The following is a 13,908-nucleotide window of genomic DNA, read 5'->3' on the forward strand; positions in this document are numbered from 1 at the left end:
GCACCAACCAGTGAGAGTTGGGACTGGGGTGGGTTGGGACTGGTTCAGTCAGTTTCAGCCAGGCTGCAGCATTCAATAGCAAAAGTGAAGACAGGGGATGGGCTACGCCATGCTGGGTCACAGAGACTACTGGCAGTGCAAGATCACTGGCTGGGAACACGCCTGGTTGGGGAGCTAAGGGAACATTCCAACTGGGTTGTGGATCCCACTGATGAAAGCAACAGCCAAAATGAGGGCAGCAATCTGGGCTGGACATGACTGCAATGTCCTTCAGCATGGGTGTGGATTGTGTCTGGGGTATGCCAGATTGGGCTACATTTCAGCACCCACTGGTGCTTGTGAGAGCCAGGGTAGGTGCTGAATAGGCTGGACCAGGTCTCAGCACCTGCTGAATCATGTGAGAGCTGTGTCTGGGCACAAACCAGGTGTAGCTGGGCTGTAAAACCCAACAGCAAGAACTGGAATGGGTGCGGGCTAATTGGGCAAAGCCACTGTTCCTGACAGGACAGGAGGTGGACTAAGTCAGTCTGGCCCAAGGACCCACCAGGATCTGCCACTGGGATGAGACCTGAAAGAGGAGCTTGGGAAACTCCTTTGTCAGGACACAGTTATTGCAGGTGAGCACAAGAACCAAGGCTGGGAGCAGCCCAGACCAGGCCAGGTTACTGTACCCTCCAGCATACACAGGGGTTAGGTCTGGGGGCCAGGCCAGGCTGGGCTTGTTCATAATACCCACTGGCAGATCAGAGAACCAGGACAGGGTGCACAACGGACCACAGTGGGCCACAACACCAGCAAGTTCACATTAAGGCCAGGAGTAGCAGCTGGCTGGGCTGCAACACCACAAGTATAAGCTGAGGAACCAGGGGCACACCAAGTCAGGCCAAGCTACAGTACCCACCAGCAAATGCCAAGAGGAGGAGGGGCATGCCAGACTGGGCCACGACACCCACTGGCACAAGGGGTGGGGGTGTTCAAGCCAAGTAGGGGTATTGCCAGGGGCACTGGTGAGAGTGGGAACTGGGACTGGTGACTGACCAGGCCAGGAAGGGCTACAACACCTGTTGGCCTGCTTGTCATCTGGGATAGGAGGAGAGCCAGGTGGGGCTAACCAACTGTATTCACTGGTACATGCATCAGCCAGAGTAAGTGTAGGCTTGTTGGGCTTTGCCCAGCATCAGCTCGCAAGTACTGGGACTAGGGACAAGTCCTGTCAAGCTAGACCGCAAAACTACCTGGAGACTGTAAGATCTGGGAGTTGGAGTGGGCTCAGTAGGGAAACTGTGAGCATAACCCCCACTGGTGAGCATGAGAACCTGGACTGTAGGCAGGACTGGCTAGACAGGAGGTGACATGGACTGGCATGAGTGTGTGCTGGACAGTGGGGTCAGTTGGATTGAACTAGGTTTCAATGGTCATTGGCGCGTATGAGAGCTGAATGGGGTGTGGTGTACGTGAGGGCTGTGTGTTGTGGGCTGAGTTGGGCTGGGCCACAACATTCTTTGGTTTACATAAGAAATGGAGCTAGAGACAGAACCAACCCAGCAATAGCAACTACCAGTGTGTAGGCTGATGTGGGTGACAGACTGAGCCAGACCCAGTAGTGACAAGCACACAAAGAGTCATGTCTCTGGGATTACCTCAGAGAAGGTTCCTTTGGAGAGTCCCATAACTGAACCTCTGGACTCAGAACTCCAATCATGGGGTGGATCTGACAGTGGTCTAACAGTAGAATTCATGTTTCAGAACTATGCCTCCTCAATGGCTAAAACGGAGCAGTAGAATGCATGCCCAGATGCACATGGAGGACATGGCAGTCCATTGGGCCCTGCAGAGGATATCTGGTACCATAGCAGAAGGAGGAGGGCAGAACAAATTGGACAACTACCCTAGCCAAGCACTGACAGCAAGTAATTGGGTGAACAGAGACTCTAAGGTGGATGTAAGCCAATGAACCTTGGAAGGATCTCCTCATCCTTTCAAGATAGACAGCATTTCAGAACTCTTGAAACCACCTGAGCAAAACTCTTGGCACATGCTCCATATCAGTGACCCTGGGATGACAATGGGTGGCCGCTGCCCATCCTCAGGTGCTGAGGTAGATAGGAGGCTGGATGCATCTTCTCCCCTTATCTCCTCCTTCCCAAAGATACAGGAAGAAGAAAAAGAAAATTCGGAAACAATGGTCTCACCCACTCTCTTCTAATCCTCGACCCTTCCCGCCTTAATCAATTATGTAAATTTTTAAATAAAATTTTTAAATAAAAATTTTTAAAAATCAAGAGAAAATAGATTCCCACAAGATTAGCACTGAAGGAGGGGAAATTTCTGGTTTTACTAGCAAAGCATGAACTAAAAGAAACTAAGGGAGGATTGGGGAAAAGCTTTCCTTCTAGGATATTACTTATTTTGTCCAATATACAGAAGATATTTCAACTTCTGAAGCTACCTCCCATCGCTAGTACTCATGAGCATTTAGGAAAGATGAGTGTGTCAGATCAGCTCTCAATATCTTCCATTAGTTGACAAAGACTTTGGTCTTTTTTCCCTAATTCACTGGTTAGAAAAAAACTAGAGAATTCATGCAAGAGAAAGCTCTTTCATGGCTGTTTGCCTATGCACTTCTCTTCCTAGTAACCACATTTTTTAAAATGGCAAAGGACCAGCACAGTGATTTAGTGGACTAACCCTCTGACTGCAGCACCAACATTTCATGGGCACTAGTTCTTCTTCCAGCTGCTCCACTTCTTACCCAACTCCCTGCTTCCGGTCTGGGAAACCAGCCAAAGAAGGCCTGATGCATGTGCTCCTGCACCTATCTGAGAGATCTGGAAGAAACTCCTGGCTCCAGGTTTCAGAGCAGCCACTGTGGTTCCTTGTCTCTCTCAGTCTCTGTAATTCTTTCAAGTAAAATAATAAATTTAATAAAAAATTGAAGAAATAAAAATGATAGGTCCCAGCACAGTAGCCTAGCAGCCAAGTCCTCACTTTGCACATGCCGGGTTCCCATATAGGCACCAGTTCTAATCTCGGCAGCCCTGCTTCCCATTCAGCTCCCTACCTGTGGCCTGGAAAAGCAGTGGAGGACAGCCCAAAGCCTTGGGACCCTGCACCTGCATCGAAGACCTGGAAGAGGTTCCAGGCTCCTGGCTTCAGATTAGCTTAGCCTCCAGCCACTGCAGCTGCTTGGGGAGTGAATCAATGCATAGAAGATTTTTCTCTCTGTCTCTCCTCCTCTCTATATATGACTTTGCAAAAAAAAAATATATATAAAATAAATCTTTTAAAAAATGATAAGTCCCCATCTATAATATAACAAATAATACAATTCCTTTTTCCATACTTAATTTGATTTGTAGGTGGTTGGATTGGAGTCTCCATGATTAAATCCAAGCATTTCTATCATGGACTACACACATTATGATGTGTGGCTCCTTGTCTCCTGCCATGCAATACCCCATGCCAGCTCAGAATTCTATCAGCCAGAATGGCATCAGCACAGGTTAAACCAATGGTGTCCACCTGATCGTAGACTGTAAATTTCTGGAACTGCAAACCAAAATAAGCCTCTTTATAAAGTTAGGCTGCCTCAGGTACTTCATTGCAGTGATGAAAGGCTGACTGCTAGACCGCTACTGATGATGCTGCGAAGTGAATGCTGTCCACTCATTTCAGTCTGCCTCAGCCCAACCCTTTACTTTCTCTGTAAAGGAATGAAGATGAGGCTTCTTTAATTGGCTATTAGAGAATTATAACCTGGGCAAGCTTGCCTGATTCTCTGGTTCAATATTCACTGACCTCTTTGGCCCTCTCATTAAACTTGGCATTCTCCAAATCAGTTCTTATTAGCTTAAAAAAGTACAGACTTATTTCCTATGTGTCTTATTCCCTTATTTATCAACTTGTTCAGAAGTGGATCAAGGGATGCTACTGATACAGCCCTAAAGAAATAATGAACAGACAGGTCCTAAAACAAACTTAATAAACCATCTATTCACTGGCCCTGGGGAAGTGATGTCATCTGTGGAATACGGCGATGAGTATTCTACAGTAAAGCATTCAGCATTCATCCAGTAAGATAGGCAAGTCAGTTATCCAAAGGGAAGTTAGACTTCCCCTATATTTAATGATACATCTGACACACTTCCTTGTATTTCAAGTTAAGAAAAAAAAAAACAAACTACCACTTTTCACAAATATCACAGAACACATGTTGAATATTTTAAAATAGGTTTCACTTTATTTATTTTTTTAAACCATTTTTTATTTTGATAATCTTTACATAGTTGATGAGGGCACAAAGGGTCAAGGGCTACAGGAAAGTGGATAAGACCATTGTTTCCATATTCTCTCTCTCTTTTTTTTTTCCTGTGTCTGGGAGAAGGTGGGAGATAAAGGGAGAAGCCCCACCCAGCTTCCCACCCTCAACAGGGTGCCCAGCGTGGGACATGCTCCGAGGCCACTGCTCAAGTGGTTTTGATAGTTCAACAGTTATGAATTGCACAATGAAATCTGTCCAGAATCTACTGCCTGACATAGTCCAACTTAGAGTCTCCATTTGCCCAGATTTTCACTGCCAGCACATGGCTGGAGTAGATGATGGATTTGTTCTGTCCTCCATCCTCTGTCCTGGTACCAGGTATCCTCTGCAGGTTCTGATGCACTACCATATCCTCCATGTGCACCTGGTTATGCTGTCTACTGCTCTGTCTGAGCCTCTGAGAAGGCTCAGTTTTGACACACACACTCCATGGTCAGACCATGGAACCTGCACTTCTCTTCATGGTTGGGGTTCTGAGATCAGCAGTTCAGTTGGAGGGATCCCCAAAGAAACTTCATCTGAGGTGATCCCAGACCTGATTCTTTTTTTTTTTTAATTTTATTTTATTAATTGCATTGCATTATGTGACACAGTGTTATGGGCACTGGGATTCCCCCCACCCCTCCCCGAACCTTCTCCCCATGGTGGATTTCTCCACCTTGCTGCTTTACCACAGTTCAAATTCAGTTGAGGTTCTTTCATTGGAAGTATTTACCAAGCATAAAGTCCAGTGCCCAGACCTGATTCTTGTGTGTGCACGCCAATACAGGGTCCTGCACATTCTGTTGCCCCAATCAGCTGGTCATTGTAATTCCTGGGTCAGTTCTGTTTCCAGCCCTGTCTTCCACACGAACCAATGGGTGTTGCAGTCCAGCCTGATCCTGCCCACCACACACTTGGCCCTACACAAACCAGTGGGAGCTGCAACCTAGTCAGGGCGACTCTCAATAACCCCCACTAGGCCTACTGCCTACCCTGGTTTCCATGCCTGCCAATATGTACAGCAGACTAGTCCAATCTGTCCCATATCCCATTAAGCACTCATACATGTCAAAGGGCATTGAAACCTAATTCAACCCAACCAGCCCCACTATCCAGCCCACACACATGCTGGTGGGTACCATTCTGTCTAGTCACCCCTGCCCCTGTCCTGGTTTTCATGCTCTCCAGTGGGAGTGGTAACCCAAGAGGGGGGTGCCCCTATTTCCCTACTGGGCCCACTCCCTTTCCTGGATCATGCACGCTCCTGGTGGTTCTACTGCTTAACAGAATTAGCCCCCTGTGCCAGCATCTGCCAACTGATGTTGGCGATAAATCCCCAGCAACCCTCACTCACTCTAATTAATGCTTGCACCAGTAGGAACAGTCAGTCCAGCCTGGCTTTTCCCTGATATAGCTCACATGATGCCCACAGGTATTGTAGCCCTGCTTGGTCTGGTCTGCCCCCATCCCAACTCACACTCTCCAGTGGAAGTGATGGTTCAGCAGGGGAGCCATCCACACTCCCCCATCAGCTTTGCCCCTTCTCCCCTGGTTCTCACATGTGCTGGTTGGGTGCTGTTACCCAGTCTGGCATGGCCCACCTCATCTCGGCATTTGCCAGTGGGTGCTGTAGCCCAGTTCGGTCCATCCCCACCCATCCTGGCCCACCCCCAATCCCAGCTCACGCTGGTAGGGGTTACAGCCTAGTCCAGCCCAGCTGACACCCAAGCCCAGCTAAATATATATTGGTAAGTGTTGTGACTGAGCCTGGCCTAATCCACACTCTGGTCTGATGCTCGGATTCGCAGAGGGTGATGTGAACTGGTTCAGCCTGGTCCTCCCCCAATCTGTGCCAAATGTATACCAGTGGGTACCATTTCCTGGGCTGAGTTGGACTGGGCTTCTCCCTATCGTGCTTCTTGCACTCACCTGCAGGGACTATGTCCCGACAGGGGAATTTCCCAAGCTCCTCCATCAGAACCTCTCCCAATGTCAGATCTTGCACACACCAGTGAGTGCATGGGCCAGCCCTACTTAGCCTATCTCCTGTCCTGGCAGTAACAGTGGCCTTTCCTGACTAGCCTTCAACCCATTCTGGTCCTTACTATTGGTTGTTTCAGCCCAGCCAAAGCTGGTCCACACCCACACACAGTTCACACATGGCTTAGTAGGGGCAGATACCTAGCCTAGCCCATCCTACACCTACATCCTACACCAGCTGGTGCTGGAGTCTAGGCCAGTTTGGTGCACCCAATCCCAGTTCAACTTGTGCCGAGGAACACTGTAGCTATATCCAGACCACAACACAGCAGCCACTCCAGCACCCGCACTCACTAATGGGAACCCCAACCCAGCCAAGATGAACCCTTAGCTCCCCAATCAGGCCTGTTTCCAGCCATAGATCTTGCGCGTGCCAGTGGTTGCTCTGACTCAGCTTGGCATAGCCCTGTCTTGGCCTTTGCCTTAGATGCTGTAGCCTGGCCTGACTCAGCCTTCCTCCCATCCTGATTCTCACTGGTGGCTGATGGAACCTGGCCCTGCTCAGTCTGTTCCCACCCCTGGCTCATGCAAACCACTAGGTATAAGAGCCTAGCTTGACATGACCTGTGCTCCAGCCAGATTTCTCCTTATTTCACTTTAAATCTGGTAAGCTATATAAGAGTTAACTATGGAAAAACAGACATAAAAAGGAAAAATTTATAATCAGAAAGACAAATATAAGGGAAAAATATTTAATTCAAATTACAGCCCTTCACAACTGATGTTCTATAAATATCCTCAGGGGATGTTCAGATCCACCTGGGAAAACACTTCATCCGCTGATTCAGTTACAAACATACCTAATTACAAAGTGGTTTGGTGGAGTCCTAATTTGGCAGATAAGTCTATGAGGAATAAAGGGAAAAAGATTCAGACAATGAGCAAAAAGACTGACAAATTACAGGCTTAATATGTTAACAGAAAATATTGAGGCTGAAAAATTCTTCTTAAGTACAGGTAAGTACTATGTGGCTAAAACTCAAAACCAACACTGGAAGTAACTCGATACAGCAGGCCTTTCCACTTTACTGCTTCTAACATCTGATGATAAGAAAATAGGACCTTCCTTTATTGTTTACCTTCAATCATATTTCATTCTTCTCTCACCATTCCATTTTAAGATGAGAAAAATGCACAATCTCATTTGCCTATGTGTGCAAGTGTCCTTGTAGGCTCTCCAGATTACAGCATTCGGCCCACAAAGCTATCTCTTCCATGGTTTTCTGAGAAGAGGTATTTTGATTTAAAAGATCATCATTAACCAAAACCCTAAAAATAACACTGAAGCCCTCATAAGCAGTTCCTGTAAAAGGGCCATACACATTTTAAAAATGTAACGGGTAGGGGAAAGAATTGATGAGGCAATCAAGATACTACACAGGATGACGTCCAAATCCCATAATGCAGTGCTTAGGTTCAAGTCCTGGCTCCACTCCCAATTTCAGCACCAGGTGAATTTGCACACTGGGAGTCAACAATGGCTCCAGTAGCTAGGTCTCTATTACCCTCGGGGTGGAGGGGGAATGTCCTGTCCGAACTCAAACATTCTCTCTTTTTAAAAGAAGAATATGATAGTCATTGTTGTGCTGATGGCCACCTAGAACTTCTGCCTCTCTTGCCTGTATTTGGAAATCTGACTACATCATGGATGCTTCATTCCCAAAACAGAATTCAGAACTCACTTTCCTAGCTTCCTTTGTCCGGTAATGACATCTAGTACTCACCAACCAATTACATCCACGTAAGACTTCAATCACAAGCAGCAGGGAGAGGAAACAAATGAGAAAGTCCATCTTTTTGACGTGAGAGGTTATTGAAGCATCCCCATTCAGGGGAAAACTCTAAGGACACTTCTGGCATCCAGTCCTCAGCACCGTTGGTACAAGTGTGGTGGTAGTTTTAAGGCAACTAGACAGATATTAGCCTAAGTGTGCAAGAGGAGCCAAAGAAAACAGATGTATGTGCGATGGAACAAGGAAGCAAACCCTGAAAGCAGGCCCGAGTCTTTTGTCCACCTGTCCTAGAACAAGATGGCCCTGCCTGTCCTTCATAAAAAGAAAGTCACTGAACTGAGGCAGCAAGACAGCTAGTTCAACAATCTTAATCACTGGGCTGAAGTAATTTGTTTCTTCTACAGATAAGACTCTTGGTGGTCAATATTGTCCAGAAGGGTTTGTTTAGGGGGAATTCCACATCTCAAAATCCCCCACCAAGAATTTCCCAGAAGAGGGAAGAGGGGTGAAGAGTCAGGGCCCATATTCATGTCCAGACAAACCTTAGTCTAAATGCAGACTAGACTTTGAGTCCTTTATTGAGATTCCTACCTGGTCTATCAGGTATAGGAATTTCTGTTTCTTCATTTTATTCCAGGAAACTACGCTAAAATCACCTTCCCATCTGCTCTTTCATCAGCCATATTCATTGCTGTCAACAGGACAAGTTCCCAGGAATAGCCGTGTGACTTCAGCAGCGCTCCTGATGACCTAACCTGTGTGTTGGGATTCCGCAAGCCTCCCAAATGTCCTTTAGTATTTCTCTGCTGTTTAGTTACATGGTGTATTCTGAACTGAAGAAGATATAAGGAAGAAAAGAACTGAAATGAAACAAATCATGGTTTTATCAACATGCTACTAGAATGGATATCTATTTAATTATAAATAGGGCCTGGTACAATGGCTCAGAGGCTAAATCCTCACCTTGCAAGTGTCAGGATCCCATAAGAGCATACTGCACATAGTAATAAGGACAAAAAAATTTTGTATTGTAATAAAATATTCAGTGAGTTTGGAGCAAATCTATTCTGTTCACGAATAAATATACATTTACAAGCTATTAAAATTTAGTGATGTGCAGGATATAAACAATCCAATAGCAAAAATATAAATTATGCAATTTTAAAATGGACCAATCTAAAAAGATAGTGTTCAAAGGAACACATGCCCACAGCTAACAGGTATATGAAGGAATTCCCAACACCATTAATCATTAGAGGAATGAAAATGAAAGCCACAATGAGGTATCATCTCACTCAGACTGGCTAATGTCCAAAAGAAAAATCATAACAAACACTAGCAATAAGGGGAGAAAAGGGAAACCCTGAATGCCACTTGTAGAGATGTAAATTAGCCCAGCCACTGCACTAAAACATTGTGGGGGGAGGGGTCCTCAAAAACTGAAAACCAAGCTATCATATGATCTAACAAGTCCCACTACATACATTCAAGGGAAATGAAATCAGTAAACAGACATCTACACACTCAGCTTTATCGCGGAGCTATTCACATTATTCAAAAACATGGAAACAACCTAAGTGTACATTCATTGGATAAAGAAGCTGTGGTATATTTATACAATGGGATACTACTCAGCCACAAAAAAGGACAAAAATCTTGCCTTTTGTGTCGTTTGCAATAACACAGCTAGAACTTGGGAGTCACTAAATGAAGTAAGCAAGGCCAGTGTCATGTGATCTTGCTTAAATGTGGAGTCTAGGAGATGGTGATCTCATAGAAGTTAAAAAGCACAGTGGGAGTTCTCAGAAGCTAGGGAGGAAAGGGGAGAGAAGGCAATGCGGAAAGGTACAATTTCAGAAATTTGGGTATAGTTAGGTAAAAGGAGTCCTGGTATTCCACTGAACAGTGACTACTGACAACAATTAACAGACTCTACATGTACATATGCATATGCTCATTTGTTCTCTAAAAAGCTAGAAGAGAGGACTTTGGACATTTTGCTTGTCCAAAATAGAAGACAAATATTTGAGGAAATAATTATGTTTATTCTGAATTAAATATTGTTCAAATGCATACATGTCTCAAAACATTGTATGGTACCCCGTAAAAGGAATAATTTTTATATACCAATTAAAATCTTTTTTAAAAAGTAAAAAAAAAAAAAACACATAATAGGTAGACCTTGAACCAAAACAGGAGAGAGTGGAGCGACAGAGAAGGAAGGAAGGCTTCTCTGGTTAACAAGGTCAACCAGGGAAGGCCTCTCTGAAGTGGCCACACATAAATCAATACATGAAAAGTCAAAGGAGCTGGAGGGGAACACTCTAAGGTTACAGTACTCCAGGTAGAGACAATGACAAAAGGAAAGACTAGAAAGCTAAAGGAAGCTAGAATGTCAGAGAAACAGAGGACAGTGAGCCTGGACAAGAGAGACGAGGAGATAGCAACAAAATTGAAGAAGCAACCAGAAGCTGGATCATGTAAGTCTGGTCCCAAAATGAGACCAGAATTCTAACCTCAAAGGGAAACTATGCATTAAGCAGGGAAGTCACATGATATGGATTACTATGCAAAAGATCACTCTGCTTGCTATGTGAATAATAGAATGGAATCAATGAGAACAGATGGAAAACTGTTTAAGTCAGAGATGAGAGTAGCCACATTTACCATAGTAGCAGTGACAACAGAAAATGTATATAAATTCAGGTAGCACTGATAAGTAGAAAATACCTGTTGCATTAAACAAAAAAGTTAGTTAAAATTATACACTGTCTCTTATCAAATTAACATATGTTAAAGTAGCTAATATCAGCATGGGTGTTGCAGCACAGCTGGTTAAACCATCGCCTGAGAGGCCTTATCCCCCACTGGAGTGCAGGCTCACATTCAGTCTGCTAGGCTTCTGATCTGGCTGCCTGTTAATGTGCCTGGGAAGCAGTGGATAGTGGATCAAACAGCTGAGTTCCTGCCAACCATGTGGAAGACCAGATGGAGTGGCTTTTGGCTTCAGCCTGGCCCAGCCCTGGCTGATGCAGCCATTTGGGGAATAAACCAGGATACTGTAGAACTGTCATTCTGCTTTCCAAATAAATAAATAAATCTTTACAAATAAATAGTAGGTAATGCTGATGAATATGTGGGTGAGGGAGGTACTCAGTTATCTCTGAAGAGCAATACTGTCATATCTACTGCAAGACTTAAGAAATTCTGCTTTTTACTTAGCAACTAGCACATAGCCTAAAACTGTTCAATGAGCTAGTTTAACATCCACAAGGCATGCTTAACAGACAACATGAGGATTTATGCTCAAGGATGGAACTGTTACTTCATACTGTGCTTTTCAAAATATAAGTGACAACCTAAACATTCAACATCTAAGGAGAGGCCAAACTGCAATTTACAACGAAGGAGGAAGAACCTTTCAAGATGTTGTTCTTAAGGTGTTCAAGACAAGCAAAACTGTTGGCATTACACAATCTTACAAAATTCACAAGCACTTCTGAAGTTTGGGGTTGTTTGAATATCAATGTGAGAAATCAACACAGAAAACCAGCAAAGGAGTAATAAACTTCTAATATTCACTAACAGGCTAAAATCAAAGCTAAGTGCAACTACTAAAAACAAACAAACAAAAAACTACCCACTGAATACTGTCTGTATCTTAAGAGTGTTAGTCTCGTTACCCTTGAACTAGAAAAAGGAACGGAGAAGTTTCAGTTGTGTGGTTGTCCCAACAACTGAAGAATAAACACGCATGTTCGAGTTCTTTCACGACACATTGTGTCTCCCAGTACCTGGCACAGAACCCCACCTCAACAAGTTTTGAGACACACCAAAAACAAAACTTTCAGTTCCGACTTCATATCCACGAAATTAAAAATCTCAAAATGAAAGATACGTAGGAAGTACTAAAGGTAATGATTTGTAAGATTTACAGTGGCTGCAATTGGCACAAATGAGCACTTTCACTTCCTACATTCCATTCTCCCCACAATCCTTCCAAAGTGCCCCTTCACTTCAACACCAGGAAGGAAACCTCCTTCAGTGTTAAGGAAGGAACTAGCCCAGCGTCACTCTCCAGCCAACTTTAACCCTTGTTAAAGGCGTCTAACTCCTCCGGCATCTAAACCTTGTACTACAACAGACAGGATGTTTCTAACCAGGAGTGCCCTCGAGGCAGTCTGATTGCATGCTAAGCTAACTTGCACCCAGAACTGTGGTCACTCTCCCGGGCCGGCCCAGCAGCCCCTGCCCCGCGGGGACTTCATTCTGAGGAAGGACTTGGTGACCACGCTTCGCAGCAAACTTAGAGTTCATATTTAGCACTCTGGGACAGCTCGCCCTCCGCCACAGAACCACTTCTGTGTGACTTCACAGCCTCAACAGTCTCCACGGACACACCGGGCCTCGCAGGCCTTCGCTGGACGAAGTTGGAGGCCGGGAAGCGGACACCGCCCAAGGCCGGATGGGGGCGGCGCGCAGCGCTTTCCAGGACGACCGGATGACCACCGCCATCCCCGCCCCTGGTGCCGCGCCGCTCCGCCCCTCTCCGGCAGCAGGGCTCCGCGAGCGCCCCGGACGTCCCCGAGTGGAGAGGGCTCGGTCGTCTCACCTTTCAGCGCGTAGTGCATTCCGCCTATGCCGCTGTACAGCTCCAGGACCCGCAGGCCCGCCATCCCCTTGCCGCCGCCTCAGCCTCAGAGCTAGGCCTGCCGGTCCCGCGCTCCTTTCGTTCCGTCTGCCCGGTTCCCCTGCACCTCTGGTTCCGCAGCGTTCCAGTTCCAGCCCCCCCTTCCTACCTCTCCAGGCCAGGATTTTGACAAAGCTACTTGGAAACATAAAGAGTTCGAACATTCCTTTTGCTACTCTTGAGCACAATCAGGTCCTTGGTGTGTGTGCGCCTGGGGTGATGTCAGACCAATGTCTTCCTCAGAGAAGGTCCCAGAATCAACAGCACAAACTCAGTATGCCTGCAACAGAACCCTGGGCAGTTGCGGGTAACACAGAAGATGACTAATTTGTAAAAGTGTTCATATTATACAGTTTGAAAAATAACCCAACCCCAGATTCTCTGAAAATCATTTAGAACTATCTGTGGGCCCCCAAGTACTGAATTTGAGATGTATATATTTAAAAAAAAAAAAAATCCAAACGTTTTTATTTATTTAAAGGGAAAGAAAGAAAGAAGTTCCATTCCATGTTAGGCCCCAAATGGCTGCAAAAACCCAGTCTGGGCCAGGAACTCCAGCCGGTGTCCCATTTGAGTAGTGGGGTCCCAAGTCCTTCTACCAACATCCACTGCCTTTCCAGCTGCGTTAGTGTGGAACTGGATCCAAAGTAGAACAGCCAAGATTGAAAATAACCCTTGAAAATGGATGAGAACATTACAAATGGCAGATTAACTTACTGTACCACAACTAGGAGTGTATCAAGTGTGGAATCGTTGACCTATTTTGGTTTGGTCTATGAAATTAATCCTCTAAGTTGTAAATGTTTGTTGGGCTTCAGATGCTTTGCTTTTTAGTTTGTGTAAGAGGGACATGATGGTGAAAAAATACCTGCGAACTCCATTTTCATCCAGGTGTTGTGACTTGGGATGAACCTGTAAAGTAAAGGGAAAGGGGGAAAGGAGGCAGACGTGTGGCTGAAGGTGTTCCAGTTCCAAGATTCCATAGATTCTTTTTTTTTAATTTTAATTTAGATGTTACTTACATAGTTGATCAGGGAGGGAAGGATAGAGGGCCAGGGAAAAGTGGGTGTGATCATTGTTTCCAAGTTTTCCATTTCTTTTTCCAATTCCATAGATTCTCTTTTTTAAAGATTTTTTTTAAT

At 45.3% G+C, this 13,908-nt stretch overlaps 1 protein-coding gene across 6 annotated transcripts in view; it reads right to left on the minus strand.

The window, feature by feature from the left end:
- TRDMT1 (tRNA aspartic acid methyltransferase 1) overlaps positions 1-13,213 on the minus strand; it is a 39,667-nt gene extending 26,454 nt beyond the window's left edge. For 5 of the 6 annotated variants that reach the window (XR_005882484.1, XR_005882483.1, XM_040967791.1 and 2 more), the window contains exon 1: positions 12,689-13,213. Coding sequence is in view for 3 of the 6 variants with exons in the window: in XM_040967791.1 (XP_040823725.1) it covers positions 12,689-12,752 (64 nt within the window). In the remaining 3 variants the exon portion in view is untranslated. Of the gene's footprint in view, positions 1-7,143; positions 10,076-12,688 lie in introns of those variants that run through there. The other variant, XM_040967792.1, reaches the window with a different exon arrangement.
- Positions 13,214-13,908: the final 695 nt, after the last annotated feature.

The sequence above is a fragment of the Ochotona curzoniae genome, unplaced genomic scaffold (assembly GCF_017591425.1).
Source record: "Ochotona curzoniae isolate NIBS_2020 unplaced genomic scaffold, NIBS_Ocur_1.0 scaffold_4683, whole genome shotgun sequence".
Taxonomy (NCBI): domain Eukaryota; kingdom Metazoa; phylum Chordata; class Mammalia; order Lagomorpha; family Ochotonidae; genus Ochotona; species Ochotona curzoniae.